The sequence below is a fragment of the Rana temporaria genome, chromosome 8 (genome assembly GCF_905171775.1).
Source record: "Rana temporaria chromosome 8, aRanTem1.1, whole genome shotgun sequence".
Lineage (NCBI taxonomy): Eukaryota > Metazoa > Chordata > Amphibia > Anura > Ranidae > Rana > Rana temporaria.
The window spans coordinates 42,710,696-42,726,179 of record NC_053496.1 but is presented as its reverse complement, the minus strand read 5'-3'; the positions used below and the strand labels follow the sequence as shown (position 1 = coordinate 42,726,179).

Below are 15,484 nucleotides of genomic sequence, written 5' to 3'. Positions count from 1 at the left end.
ATGCTGGGACTACAGCATTCGCCGCATCCCAGAAGAAACTGACGTTGGCCTTCAGACTGCCCAGAAGTAAGATGGAAACGTCCATCTCTAAGTTATCTTAAATATTCTTTTTGGACAATTCAGAATGCTGGCGCCTAGATTCCTGGGACGGGTGAGTACATTACTGCATATGTACACAGCGGGAGAAAGGATTAAAAAAAAAAAAGGATTTCGGTGGAACCACCCCTTTAATTTACAGCTCTCAGCTGTAATGAATTGTCGGATCCCGGCAATATAGATAAAAATCATTGAAAAAAAAAACGGCATGGGTCCCCCCCCCTCCCCCAGTCCATTACCAGGCCATTTGGGTCTGGTATGAATATTAAATAGAACCCCGCACCAAAACAAAATAACAAAATTGTGTGGGGTCCCCCCAAAATTCATACTAGGCCCTCTTATATGTTCACTATATGGCTAAAATTTTGTGGATGCCTGACCATCCCACCATAAGTTTTTATTTATTTGGAGTTGTCTTCCCACATTCAGAATAACGTTATTTAGATTCACCTTTAATCTATCACCCAAAAAAAGTGGAAGATTTCCCCTCTATTCCTGTTTCAGAAATAACTTAAAAATGGGAATATTTTTTTTTATTTTCAGTCCAATGGTCTCCAGGGTGAAATTTACACTTGCCGTCCATGTAATGCATAAGTAACACCTACACTCTGCATATGTCTGTCCATGGATGGCAAAGGTTTCTGTCCTGAGGGCATGCTCCTAGCATCCAGACAGCTCCCATTCTTTAGTAATGATCAGAGCTGACGGGATGGCCTTCCAATCATGTGACACCTGTGACAGCCACTTACTAGAAAAGATATCCACTTAATGGGGCACCGAGGCTGGGTGGGAAGGGGCTAAGATGGTGAATATTCCCTGTAGGGACACAGACAGCAATAAAAACCTCAACAATGTCAAAGGAAAAGATCCATAAGCCACATATCATGAAGCAGACCCATCCGCATGTAGTGAGAAGTATGACAGCCTGGTCTCCAGCCAGACCATGCCCCCAATGTTACACTCCGCCCCTTGGAGCTTAATCATGGGGTTCCCTATGATTAAGCTCCAAGGACTGAAGCGTAACGCATTGGGGCGTGGCCTGGCTGGAGTTTGGGCTGAAGCTGCCATTAATTTCACTTAATGCACATGGGCCTGCTTCGTGATGGATCTTTTCCTTTGACATTGCTGCAGCTTGGAGCTAGGATGAACTTTATGTCCCTGTCTGCACTCACAGTGGTCTAGTTGGACTTTACCTCTCTACCTGAGAAGCAATAACATCCTGTTAGGGTTTCTAGCCCTTGCATATACCATGCAAAACTAAAAAAAGAAAAAAAAAAGTTTAAATACATTTTATACTTGCATTGTGTTTAGACTGCAGTTATTGCACACAAGGGTCAGAAAGCTGCTTAGCCTTCGAGACCCATGAAAAGCCATTGGGAGCATCTTACCGAGAAGAATACCATGAGAGGGGGCTTTTCTTAGGTCTCCTTTCCAAGCCTTCATCTGAATATGAAAAAAAAGAGCCCTTTAATTTATTATTATTTTAATTGAATTTAATATCTGGCAATCTATAGATTGAATTAAGCTGCGTAAGGCTGAGCAGAGAAAATCCTCAAATCTCTTTCGGAAAAGGGAAAAAGCTTTTCAGGGAGACATTTAAAAAGGTTCATCTCAGCAATTCAAATGCTTTGATTAGCATGAGAACGATAAGAACTAATTTGCATTGAAACTTTTCATTGCACTTGGCCAGAGTTCCTTTACAGAAGAGAATCATTTTAATAACATTCTCCCGTGAGAAAAAAAGGAGGTACAGTCCAGAGGGGGGGGCACAGAGATGGCAATAGAAAAACAAGCAGATAAGAGAAGGCAGCGGGCAGAACTGAGAAATGTTTACCATTACACAAGATCAAGAGAGCCTGCTGGGAAGAAAGTTAGTAAATATACTTAGTGCTTGCGATGACTGCCTTTTGTTCAAATCGGATGGGTTTTGCACTTATATGCAAGTCAATAGGAGAACAAAACCCACGTGAAGCAGGTCAGATGAGGTCTCCTAACTGTGCCGCGAGGGCCAGATGTGACCCCTTGCTTGCCTTTATCTGGCCCTTGGGGCAGTTTTCCTTCTGCTGATACAAGGCACTATTCCTCCAACTGACACCAATTATGGGGCACTATTATTCCCACTGACACCAATGACAGGGGGCTATTCCTCCCACTGACACCAATGATTGGGGACTATCCTCCCACTGACGCCAACTGTGTAATTCTTGATTACTCCCACTGATGCCAGGGCATTTTTTACTCCCACTGGCCACACTTCGGCTCCCCTTTTGTCTTGAAAGTTTGGTGACCCCCGATCTAGCTAAAGGGACATTAGTCCTTTTTTTTTTACCTTGTTATTATTAGACAAGAAAAGATACATTATAATGATCCACTAATGTTTTTATTCTATAACAGGGGTGTACAACTTTTAGACCTTCCTGGGCCACATTGGAAGAACAGGAATGGTCTTGTGGCACACATAAAATACACTAACAATAAGGATAGCTGATGAGTAGAAAAAGTCAGGCAGATCACTAGTTTAACGGTCACTGGATAATGTGCCTAACCGAGTAATCAAACATTATGGGGCAGATCCACAAAAGAATTACGCCGGCGTATCTCTTGATCTACAAAACAAGATACAGCGGCATCTCGGATCGATCCGACAGGCGTACGTCTTAGTACGCGGTCGGATCTTAGATGCAATTTTTCGGCGGCCGCTAGGTGGCGTTTCCGTTGAATTCTGCGTTGAGTATGCAAATGAGCTAGTAACGGCGATCCACGAGCGTACGTCCGGCCGGCGCATTTTTTTTACGTCGTTTGCGTTCGGCTTTTTCCGGCATATAGTTAAAGCTACTATATGGTGGCGTACTCAATGTTAAGTATGGCCGTCGTTCCCGCCTCGCATTTTTTATTTTTTACGTCGTTTGCGAATAGGGAGTTGCGTAGAATGACGTCACCGTCGTGAGCATTGGCTTGTTCCGGGTTAATTTCGAGCATGCGCACTGGGATACCCCCACGGACGGCGCATGCGCAGTTAAAAAAAAAAACTTTGTTTACGTTGGGTCACGGCGTATTTACATAAAACTCGCCCCCATCACAGAGATTTAAATGCCGCGCCATTACGCCGCCAAAGATACACTACGCCGCCGTAACTTACGGCGCAAATTCTTTGAAGATTCGAAATAAAAATAAAATAAGTTACGGCGGCGTAGTGTATCTTAGATACGTTTGCGCCCAGCGGAGAGATGCGCCGCTGTGCGTGGATCTGGGCCTATTTGTTTAGTAATATTTTTTATTATAGCAGTAAAATAGGGCAGCATAAAACAAGTGCAATATTTGGACTGTTTTTGATAAATTAACACTTCAATATCTGGTTGGATGGATGTAGTAGCTTTACCTTTGTGTGCTTCATTCTTGAAAATAGTTGTTAACAAATATAGATACTGTACTGCTGAAAACTGATGACATGAATAAGGAGTGATTGAGAGGAGTGAGAGATTTTTCTTTTAAAATTCCAGACACTGTAAAATTTGTGTTTGCCAACTGTAAACATATTTAAAAATTTGAAGTTGGTGATTTTGTGTTGGGCCGTCTTGGGATGCTTGCCGCAAGTTGACCCCTGGTCTATTATATCTCAATACGTTTTCTTGTACAGTAACACACACCAAAAGTATCAGACGCCACTTGGTGTATACAGACCTAGGATAATCCTTTTAACAGCAAACTGTCCATAGCTGCTGGAGATAACCCTTGGGGGGGAGTAGCCACAAAGAACACATCCAGAATTCTCTGTAAAGCCTTTGGGACATAGGTTGTGCCTTTCCTGAAACTGTGATATTGGCTACTGTTGCAACTGCCACCTGTGGCGCCGATGAGCCACTCCACAACCACCCTCATTCGGCAGGTTCCCCCTTCCGGCGCGGCTCTGTGACGTCATCTACGGTGGCCCTACCTGGATGCCTAGTCCCCACCTAATGCAAAATTGTGGTTTCTTCTGACATACCCTTACCGTGGTGGCCACCATAGTAGCCAAGGGTCATCTACACTATCAGCCATGCAGTATCAGTTTCTGTACTCCAACTCCCTGTATCCTGTCCCCTTAGGAATCTTTCAGCAAATGCTTTAGGAGAGTACAAGAAAGGACCCCTAGTAGCCCATTAAATATTTTTGCAGATGAATGTCCCAGGGATGCCACAGCCCTCACGCTTGGTCTTACTTCCCCAGAAACAAGAGCACTCTGCTCTGGGTTCCAGACCCCTTTTGGTCACTCACAACACTGAGCAGGGATTGGCTGGAGAAGCATTATTATGAAGGTGGGATCTTTTACCCACTATGTCCCAGCTTCCTTGAATTAAAGGGGATGTAACTGAGCCCACACCAGCAGAGCCCAGAGCAGGCCTAACCAATAAATTGCTTCCCTCCTGGCTACAGGGAGCCCAAAAACTAAAATGAACTGTTAGTAGCCTAATGGGGTGCTATGCAGAGAAAATGTGCTGGATCCATTTTAAAAGCCTAATTTATTTTATTTTATTATTGATAGAAATTTCCAGAGGTGTAAAAAGAAAATGTCTGCAATACAACGTTGTCCCTTTTATCGGTCATAATAGGTAGATGTCTTCAGTATTCCTATTTGAATGATGCCCAACGTCAACCTGAAAGACCAATGACTCTATTGTCAGTACAGGGTGTCATAGTGTCAAGGAATCTCATTCCACTATGCAGGCTGACAAATCAGTACTCATGCACAGACTGGGTCGTAGTTTCACATTACAAGTTGCCACATTAGGAGTTGCAGCGCATATGTGCATGTAAAGCCCCATACACACGATCGGAATTTCCGATGGAAAAAGTCCGACTGACTTTGTCCATCGGAAATTCCGACTGTGTGTATGCCCCATCGGAGTAATTCCATTGGAAATTCCGATGAATTTCATCAATGTTTACATAGAGAACATGTTCTATTTTACTCCGATGGAATTCCATCGGAATTCCAACATGAATTTGGTGGGACAAAGGTCCGATCGTGTGTATAGGGCATAACTGTGCAAGAGCAAGAACAGGTGTGTGCATGTTGTTAATAATGGCACCAAACAGGCTATATACTGTATATACAGGAAGGGGAAAAAAATTCCCCCATCTATTGGTTGAACAGGATTGACTATATAACTATGTATTTAATATTTTACCACCTGTTCCTGCTGATCCTGTGGAATTTACTTTCCGTTTTGCGGTGTTCCTGTGTTCAGTTTCCTGTCCATCATCTCCTGTGGGTCGGCACCCAACAGCACTGATCAGCTTGTATCCGCATCTGGCAAGAACTACAAGGCTCTTGTGTCACTCCATACCCTTGCACCACCTTCTCACTTTACCGTTTTCTGATCTTTACAAGCCCCTCCACCAGGTACGTGATACAGGGTCACACTCACTAAGAAAGCATCATCATATACTGGTGCAAATTGAGGTGAAGTGATTGCAGTGAAATACAAAATGGCCACAAAATAATTGAAAAATCAGAATGTCACGGGATTGTAAAAATATGGTACAGCAAGAAGATAAACACAACATATATCACACTCCAATGTCCCTTTAATGGTAGTGCAGCCCAAATTTTCCTGAGCTTTTTTTCTGCTACTTTCTTTTTACAATACACTGCAGAGATGAACACACCCCTAGACTGCAGGTGAAAGCTGCCACAGAGAGGAGGGACCCCGGGGGGAAAACTCTTCCAGTCGGTGCCCCTAGGGGCTTGTTACTAACTTGAGGCTTATCCAGAGCCATTTCTGACCCAACTTTGTAATTAAGCTATAGGTGACACAATAAATTATATCTAAAATAGAGACAAGCAAGCTTTTAAAAAGTGTAATTGGTTGTGCCTCAGCCAAAACGTAAACAAAAAAAAGTGAAGGTCTGAAATTTGGAATTTCCAAACCCTAAGGGCTTGTTTACATTAGCAGCAGCCTTTCCTGCCCCTCTGAAAGGTGATCCATGATGGCGGATGGTAGGCAGCTAGGAGGTGATACGTCACTGTCTCAAAACTTGTTTTAGCACTAAAAAGTCTGCACCACCGAGCTGCAATCTTGTGCATTAAAAGAATTTGCAGGGTAGTTAAACTGCAGTCCCATTTTAACCCACTTAAATGAGTAACATTCTGCAGCGGTGCTACCTGCTAAGCACAACAGGGAGTATCATTTTGTGTGTACATTTTTTTTGTGTATTATATTTAATTTTTTTTTGCATGTGTGTGCACAAGAACCTCCAGCCACCCGACTACTTATTTTTACTTGGTCCCGTTTGAGCAGGGGTGGCCAACCAGTGGCCTGGTTGCCACATGTGGTCCACGGAGCCCTCTGATGTGGCCCGCAACCTCCTGCTCTGAAATGGCAAGCCCAGATCGCAGGTTGCCGCCCCGCCATACCGCAGCATCAGTGTTGTGACTGAAGCTGGTGGTAGAGGAAGAAGGCAGCTGCGGAGCCCCATAAGCCGATGCGTCCTCTACAGCGCTGGCTTTTGCCACAGGTGGAGTCTATGACAAAGTTCAGCTAACCTGCAGGATAGACACAGGTGTACTACGCTCCACCCGCAGTGTGGGTAAACCCCAGCATCTCAGTGGGAAAGCAGTCTTATGCCGCGCACATGATCATTTTTCGGCATGAAAAAAAAAATAAGTTTTTAAAAACGTCATTTAAAATGATCGTGTGTGGGCCTCACATCGTTTTTCTGCTTCTGAATGTCGTTTTTCGGGTTGTAACAAATGATCGTGTGCAAGAAGAGAAGAGATTGCGCTAAATAAATATAAACCATAAATAATTGAGTGATAAAGCACGCCGCCCTGGGAGGCGGCGTGCTGACGTCACCGCGCATTTTCTCTACCCGGATACGGGCTGTGTGTTTCTAAGCTGGCCGGCTTTAATATGCTCTGCATATTTGAACAATTGTAGGTGTTATTTCACTTATTTTTTATCCAATAAATTAAGGTTTTACACTATGTGAGCTCCTTTTATTCTTACATATCCTCAGATGGCATATCGGGAGTCACTTACCCATACCAAGGATACAGGTTATCAGGCTATCATCATTTGGGTTTCATACCGGACACCATCGATCCATGTCTCTTACCAGGCTGTTTTTGATCTCTTATAATTTGGGGATCATCTCCATTCGGTAAGAGGCTTTATTTGACTGTGGTGGAGGTTCTTTCCTTTCAAGCACTTTCTTGTGTGGATTCGCTGTATACACTTTGGAGATTGTCTATACAGTATTTGCCTTTCTGGCGGACTTATCATTTATGATTATCATTTGAACGTTCATGTGTTTTTTATCACTCAATTATTTGTGGTTTATATTTAGCGCGATCTCTTCTCTTCTTGCATACTGTTTTGTGTGGTATAACACTTTTTTGATCGCTGCTTCTTTCACATTTAAACAAGCGCAATATTTTTTTCTTTACTAAATGATCGTGTGTGGGCTAAAACGTCGTTTTAAACCTGCGCATGCTCAGAAGCAAGTTATGAGACGGGAGCGCTCGTTCTGGTAAAACTACCGTTCATAATGGAGTAAGCACATTCATCACGCTGTAACAGACAGAAAAGCGCGAATCGTCTTTTACTAACACAGAATCAGCTAAAGCAGCCCAAAGGCGAATAGAACTTCCCCTTTAGAGTGCCGTTGTACGTGTTTTCTACGTCACCAAGCTTTTTTTTTATTATTTTTTAAAAACGATGATGTGTGGGCAACGTCGTTTTTAATGATGAAGTTGTAAAAACGTTGTTTTTTGGACATGCTGAAAAACTGTTTTTTTTTCATGCCAAAAAATGATCGTGTGTACGCGGCATTCGGCCCCTTTCACACGATCAGCTTGACCAAATGAGACCCTCAATTCACCTTTATAGAACGACAGATGTCCGTTTACGCCCGCTTACCTCCAATCTGAAAAACAGAAGGGAATTTGTCCCCTTCCATCTGGGTGGTTCAGAGGGCCTATAGAGTAGCCGTGACCTGTCATGCGCCCGCTCCGTGTGGCCCGCGACTGGTTAGCAAGTTGCTTAAGTGGCCCTCGCTCTTCAAAAGGTTGGGCACCCCTGCGTTGGAGCTTAATTCCAGGTATGTTCTTAATTGCACATGGAAGGGCATGGAAGGGCAACGCAAGCAAAACAAAACCAAAGAAATTCCCAGCTCAACTTACTGACCATCCTGCTAACCAACCAAATTTTCCTGCCTAACAGTATGCGTTTAAAAATAAGGGTTTAGCACACATTTGCAAATACATGCGTAAGTTACAGAGCCCTGTCAAGGCACCCCAGTATTTTCTGTAGTCCTAACTCTAAATTTTGAGAGCCTTCTCAGTGGAAGAACATGCATTATAATAACAGGCAGAGGTCAGCATATAGCACCAGGGCAGGAAAGGTGTCCAGTACATCTCCTCCCCAATATTTCGACACCTGACCTCTGCCTATCCATTATAATGCATGTGCTTCCACTGTGGAGGCTCTCAAAATTTAGAGTTAGGACTGCAAAAAATATTGGGGTGCCTTGACGGTGCTCTATAGCTTATGCGTGTATTTGCAAATGTGTGCAAACTGAACCCTTATTTTTTTATGCATACTGTTAGATAGGACAATGCGGTTGGTTAGCAGGCTGGTTGGTAAGAGCTGGGAATTTCTTTGGTTTTGTTTTGCATGATTTAATTGCCTTCTTACATTGGCCCAGCTTGGCACAATGGAGTGACCGCTGTAGAAGCTGACAATCACTATAGTAGTCTGCACTATTACACACATAGGCCCGCATTCACAAAGCACTTACGCCGACGTACCTCTAGATACGCCGCGTAAGTATAACTATGCGCCGTCATATCTATCCACCATGCCCACAATCTGAGATACGCCTAAAAATAGGCTTCCTACGACCGACGTAACTTGCCTACGCCGTCGTATCGTGGGCGCATATTTACGCTGGGCGCATTTGCCGCTACAAAAAAGATTTTCTATTCACATATGCAAATGAGGAAGATACGCCGATTCACTAACGTACTTGCGCCCGGCGCATAATATACGCGGTTTGTGTAAGTCATACGTCCGGCGTAAAGTTATTCCCCATAGAGGAGGCGCAACCCATGCAAAGGTATGGACCAGGGAACACAAGCCGTAGTATCTTTTGTCGTTTACATAGTACGTGAATAGGTCTAGGCGTAGGTTACGTTCACATCGTAGGCAGTGATCCGGCGTATCTTAGGGAGTAGTTCCGACGTGATTCTGAGCATGCGCACAGGGATGCGGCCACGGGACGGCGCATGCGCCGTTCATTTTAAGTACTTCTATGGCGCTTGCCCCATCATTTGCATGGGGTCACGCCTCATTAGCATGGCTCATGCCCACTTCCACCTACGCTGGCTTACACCGAGGAAACCCAGCGTATCTTTAAGAGCGAGTGGGAGCGAGTGCTTTGTGAATCCAGTGCTTGCCTCTGTGCGCTGCGTCGGCATAGCGTATATTAGATACGCTACGCCCACATAAATATGCGCCGATGTATGTGAATCCGGGCCATTGTTCTGTCGTCTGGGTCCACTGCTGAGAGACTTCCCTTCTACAAAGTGACCACAGGGAGTTGCTGCCATCATTCCCAGAATGCCTTGAATTTTTAAATGAATACAAGGTGATCTCTAATTGGACAAGGTGGAGAGAAGGGACAGTGACATTACATTCTCCACCTAGTCCAATCAGAATTTTGAAGAAATTATGTGAATGATAAAAGTGCCAAGCAAGCAAACCCTAACTGACCCCTGTGCTGTCCCATGCTGAGACCTTTATTGTGCCCTCCTAAACCACCTGTACTGTGCCTTGCTGACCCCCCTTTACTGTACCATGCTGACCCCCCCTTCCTGTATTTGTGTTGATTAGTCTTTAATTTATGGCATGTTTTTTTACTGTTGAATTTTTTTTTTCTGAAAGTACAAATACACATACAATGGGTATAATTCGTTACAGGAGAATGCTCTTAATCCAAAGCACTCGCATATCAGCAAATCAAAGCAAGGTTCCCCATAGAAGTCAATTGAAACAAAAATAATGTGTTCCGCATTGACTTCTATGGCATGCAATAATGCATGTGGCCAGAGGTGGGGGCGCTGGAGAGCCTTGAAAATACTCGGAAAGCCTCATTGACAGCTCGGCAAGAGTAGGTCCCTAAATTGGGCCAGGCTGGTAGGGGCCCCAGTGCGTTACTTTACCCAGGGGCCCATGATGCGGTTAAATGGCCCTGCCCAACAATGATGGTTCTACTTTCTCTCCAATATATTAAAGACTCAAAACAAAAATGGCTTTAAGTACACTTCTAATTTTAGCCTGTTTCTGTGAAGGGAAACAATCCAATTACAGTAAAATGCTGTATAATTAAAACGACTGCAAAGTTGGAACTGAACAGAACAATAGAACAATTTGTAACTTACGTCCTTCAGCAGTTTTGGTCTCCAGGTGGACCAGCTCAGCGTCTCTGTTCGAAACAGTCACTGTCCTGAGGGCAAAGAATACATTACAGACGAGTTAGACCTTCAGATTTTACATTTCATTTTATTTACTGTATTGATCCATTGTTGTTTTTTTGAGGGACAGCTTGCTAAAACAATTAGCAAGGTAAGGGAAAGATAAAACGCTAGCCTTCTAATTTGTTAAAAGCTGAACTCCAGGCACATAGTTAAATACACAGAAGGGATCTGTTTTACCTGAAAAAAATAGTATTTTGGACCATCTAATCCTAAGAATTTCACAGCTCTGCAACACAGCACAGATATGACTGGCAAAGCAGAATATTTTTATGTACCATATTTATCGGCGTATACCGCGCACTTTTTTGCAGGGCAAAATCGTGGGTGCGTGGTATACGCCGATACCCGCTTTCCCGCGCCGAGTTTTGAATACTGCGCCGACATATACCGAGCGCAGTACACTCGTGTATTGTCGGCAATGCTCGGCTACCCGCGCTGACGTCCTGTACGTCCAGGACGTGAGCGCGGAAGTTGCCGAGACTGCCCGACTATACCCGAGTGTACTGCGCTCGGTATATGTCGGCGCAGTATTCAAAACTCGGTGCGGGAAGCGAGTGAGGACGCCGCAGAAGGACGCCGGACCCGCCGAAGAGGACACCGGACCCGCCGAAGAGGACACCGGACCCGCCGCAGAAGGACACCCGAAGCGGCAGAAGGACACCCGAAGCGGCAGAAGGACGCCGGACCCGCCGAAGAGGACACCCGAAGCCGCAGAAGGACGCCGGACCCGACGAGGCCGCCGATGGACGCCGCGCAAGACACCAAAACTGTAAGTACAAAAAAACTTTTTACACAGGATTCGGGGTCACTTTAGGGGTACGCGGGAGCGCGTTATACCGCGATAAATACAGTATTTATTTATTTTGATACAGTTTAGTGAACTTATCTCTTTGTCACTCTGCCCCTCCTCCTATCAGCATGTTCCCTGCACAAAAGCAGGGCCGCCATCAAGGGGGTACAGACAGTATACCTGTAAGGGGCCCGGAGGTCCCCAGGGCCCCGGGTGGCAACCCCTCTTTTTTTATTTAATTTTTTTATAAAAACATTTTTTTATTTATTTATTGTTTTTATTAAAGGGTCCAGAGGTCCCCCCTTTTTTTTATAAAAAAATTATATATTTTTGTATTTATTTATTTTATTTATTTTTATTAAAGGGCCCAGGGGCCCAGGGGTCCACCTATGAGTGCCCATCAGTGCCACATACCAGCGCCGCTTATTAGTGCCCATCAGTGCCACCTCATCTGTGCCCATCAGTGCCACCTCAACGGTGTCCATCAGTGCCCGTAAATTAAAGCAGAAGAAAACTTACTTATGTATAAAAGAAAGGTCAGAAAAAAATAAATAATATTTCTTTTTCAAAATGTTCGGTCTTTTTTTTAGTTGTTGCGCAAAAAATAAAAATTGCAAATTGCAGAGGTGATAAAATACCACCAAAAGAAAGCTCTATTTGTGGGAACAAAATAATAAAAAAATTGTTTGGGTATAGTGTAGCATGACCATGCATTTGTCATTCAAAGTGCGACAGCGCTGAAAGCTGAAAATTGGCTTGGGCAGGAAGGTGCGTAAGTGCCTGGTATGGAAGTGGTTAAACAGTGGTAAAGTGAATCTAAAGGCTTATGTGCAGCTCCTTCCTCAATCAACCCTTATACTTATCTGAGCCCCATCTCAATCCAGCGATGTGCATGAGAGCAGTGGCTCTTCTGGGTCTCTCTCTCCTCATTGGCTCAAACAGCAGCAGTATCCATTGGCTCGTCCAGCTGTCAATTACAGCATGTGAGCCAATGAGGGGAGAGGGGTGTGGGACCAAGCCACGCTTCGTATGTGAATGGACACACAGAGTGCGGCTCAGGAGTGAGCCTGCTCGAGGGCCCCCATATCAAGCGGTATGCTATTGGGCGCACTCAACAGGAGGGGAGGGGCCATGACCACTGGAAAAAGAGAATCAGGGCAGTTCTGTGCAAAAAAAACTTTTTTTTTTTTTACTTTAGTATCACTTTAATTAAAATATTACACTTACACAGACTTCCAGACACTATGGTTCAGCTTATTTAACTAGAATAGGGGGTACACAACTTTCACACAGACGGTCAGGCATTTCTCCCCCTGACAGGACCGGGAGCTGTGTGTTGATCACGTCCGCCGGGCACGCGCGTCGGTGTCAGGGGCGAGCGGGGGGGGGGGGTGCGTGCGCTCCCCTATTGGCTGCTCGGCGAGATGACGTAGATATACGTTATCTCGCTCAGCAGAGCCGACCTGCCGCCGTAAAACGGCGGCTGGTCGGCAAGCGGTTAAGATTTTCCCTATAGCAGTTTTACTGCTACAGGGCGGCACTTCTGTGCCAGATCACGTATATAAATGTAATGGGGCTCTTTTGGGTAAACAAGGCAGATTGCTATTCTGACACAAGGGAAGGCATGGATCCTGTGTTTCTGCAAAACAGGGAATACATTTAATTTCTTCCCCTAGTAAAAGCACCTACCACAAACAACACTGGTTAGGCACACAGTTAACCCTTTGATTGCCCCAGATGTTAACCCCTTCCCAGCCAGTGTCATACAGTACAGTACATATGTTTTAGCACTGATCACTGTATTAGTGTCACTGGTTCCCAAAAAGTGTCAAAAGTGTCAGTTAAAGGAGTTCTCTGACCTAAAACTTTTAACCCCCGCTGTGCCCGGGCTGTAAAAATATACAAAATAAACTGTCACTTACCTGCCTACGATCCCCCGTTGTTCCGATATCGCCGTCCCGTTCTCCGGTCCCGGGCCCCTTTCGCTTCCTGTGTGTCGGTGACTCATAGTGCGCTCAGCCTATCAGCGGCCGCAGTAATGTCCCGTCGTGGCCGCTGATAGGCTGAGTGCACTATGAGTCACCGACACACAGGAAGCGGAAGAGACCGGGACCGGAGAACGGGACGGCGATATCGGAACAACGGGGGATCGTAGGCAGGTAAGTGACAGTTTATTTTGTATATTTTTACAGCCCGGGCACAGCGGGGGTTAAAAGTTTTAGGTCAGAGAACTCCTTTAAGGACTTTGATTCTTTGACTTGGGAATACCTATTCTACGTATTGTCTCACTATAGCTTTGGCCCAAAATTCTTGCGAGCTGGAGCCTTTCCCCTCCTTTCCACTACACTTCTCTTATACATCCTTCATTCTTTTCCTTTTCTCACTTAGTTCTTTTACTTCTGTGTTAAACAAACTCAGAACGCACACTTTTACAACAGTGAATGATGGTGCGTCTCTCTCTACATAGAGGAAAGAGCCCTCAATTTTGAGAATGTAGAACGTATCTTGAACTCAACTGAATAACTAAGGCCTCGTACACACGGACGGACTGTCCGCTCAGAGATTTCTGTCTGATGATTGTACACATCAGACAGAAATCCGCGTGGCCACGACGATGACGCGGCGACGTGCGCGGCCCTGGAAGGTCAATGCTTCCACGCATGCGTCGAATCACTTCGACGCATGCAAGGGCTTTCGGCCGAGCAGACATGTCCGGTGACCGTACAGACATGTACAGACGACCGAACATGTCCGACGGACAGGCTTCCAGCGGACATGTTTCCTAGCATGCTAAGAAACATTTGTCCGCTAGAAACCTGTCCGATCCGCCGGAAAATTGTCCGGTCGGACGTACAGACGACCGAACATGTCCGCTGAAACTGGTCTGCGGACCAGTTTCAGCGGACATGTTCGGTCGTGTGTACGGGGCCTTAGCCTCCTGGAGACAGAGAGACACAATGCGCTGAGTATACGGTAGCGCCTCTAGATAGGCAACAATCCCCAGACTGTAGAAGCTCAGGAATATACTTAAAGTTTATCGCCAAGGGTTTAGGTCATGTGATAAGGGTAGTTTTACTTGGCGACAAAACACGTTGAAACTGGAGCTCAGGGGCACATGCCTCTTAACATTCTTTTTTCTTTGATTTTTTTTCTCTCCCTCTCCTTTGTTTGGATTATTATGCCATCTTAATATGTAACTCATACTGTGGATATTTTATAATGTTTGTACCAATGCTGGAATCAATACCGTCTCTGTGGAAAACTCCAAAAAAACATTGAAACATAAAAGTGTCAGAATGTCCACTGCAATATTGCAGTCGTGCTATAAGTCGCCGATTACTAGTAAAAAAAGAATAAAAATGATAATATCTCAGTTTGTAGACATAATGTTTGCTCAAGCCAATCAATATACGCTTATTGTAATTTTTTTACCAAAAATATGTAGCAAAATACATATTGGCCTCACATTATGAAGAAATTCGATTTTAAATTTTTTGTGTTTATTTGATTTGTTTTATAGCAGAAAGTATTTTTTTTTCTAAATTGTTGTTTCTTTTTGTTTCGAGCAAATACGTGATCAAATACCACCAAAAGAAAGCTCTAATTGTGGGAAAAGAATTACATAAATTTGGGTACAGCCTTGCATTTATGCACAGTTTTCTTTTTTTAAATCAGATAGGCCCAGATTCTCAAAGGGCTTACGACGGCGCAACGCCATTTGCGCCGTCGTAAGTCCTAATCTGGGCCGTCGTATATATGCGACTGATTCTTAGAATCAGTTACGCATAGATATCCATTAGATCTGACAGGCGTAAGGCTCTTACGCTGTCAGATCTTAGATGCTATTTTTTTTTCCCGTCGCTAAGTGTCGCAGATGTCGTTTTCCCCATCGTTTATGCAAATTAGCTATTTCCCGAACGTACGCGCGGTCGACGCAGTGAATTTACGACGTTTCCATAAGCGTAAACTTGCCCCTGCTATATAAGGGGTAAGTTTACGAAGGTCCGTCGTATGCCATGTTGAGTATGGCGTCGGGTCAGCGGCATCTTTTTCCATCGTTTACGTCATTTTCCTAACTC

General features: G+C 44.6%; 1 protein-coding gene across 5 annotated transcripts in view; it reads right to left on the bottom strand.

The window, feature by feature from the left end:
* SORCS1 (sortilin related VPS10 domain containing receptor 1) overlaps positions 1 to 15,484 on the bottom strand; it is an 834,705-nt gene that overhangs the window by 305,687 nt on the left and 513,534 nt on the right. For all 5 annotated transcript variants that reach the window (XM_040361653.1, XM_040361650.1, XM_040361655.1 and 2 more), the window contains exon 6: positions 10,520 to 10,584. In XM_040361653.1, coding sequence (XP_040217587.1) covers positions 10,520 to 10,584 — 65 coding nt within the window. The remainder of the gene's footprint in view (positions 1 to 10,519; positions 10,585 to 15,484) is intronic.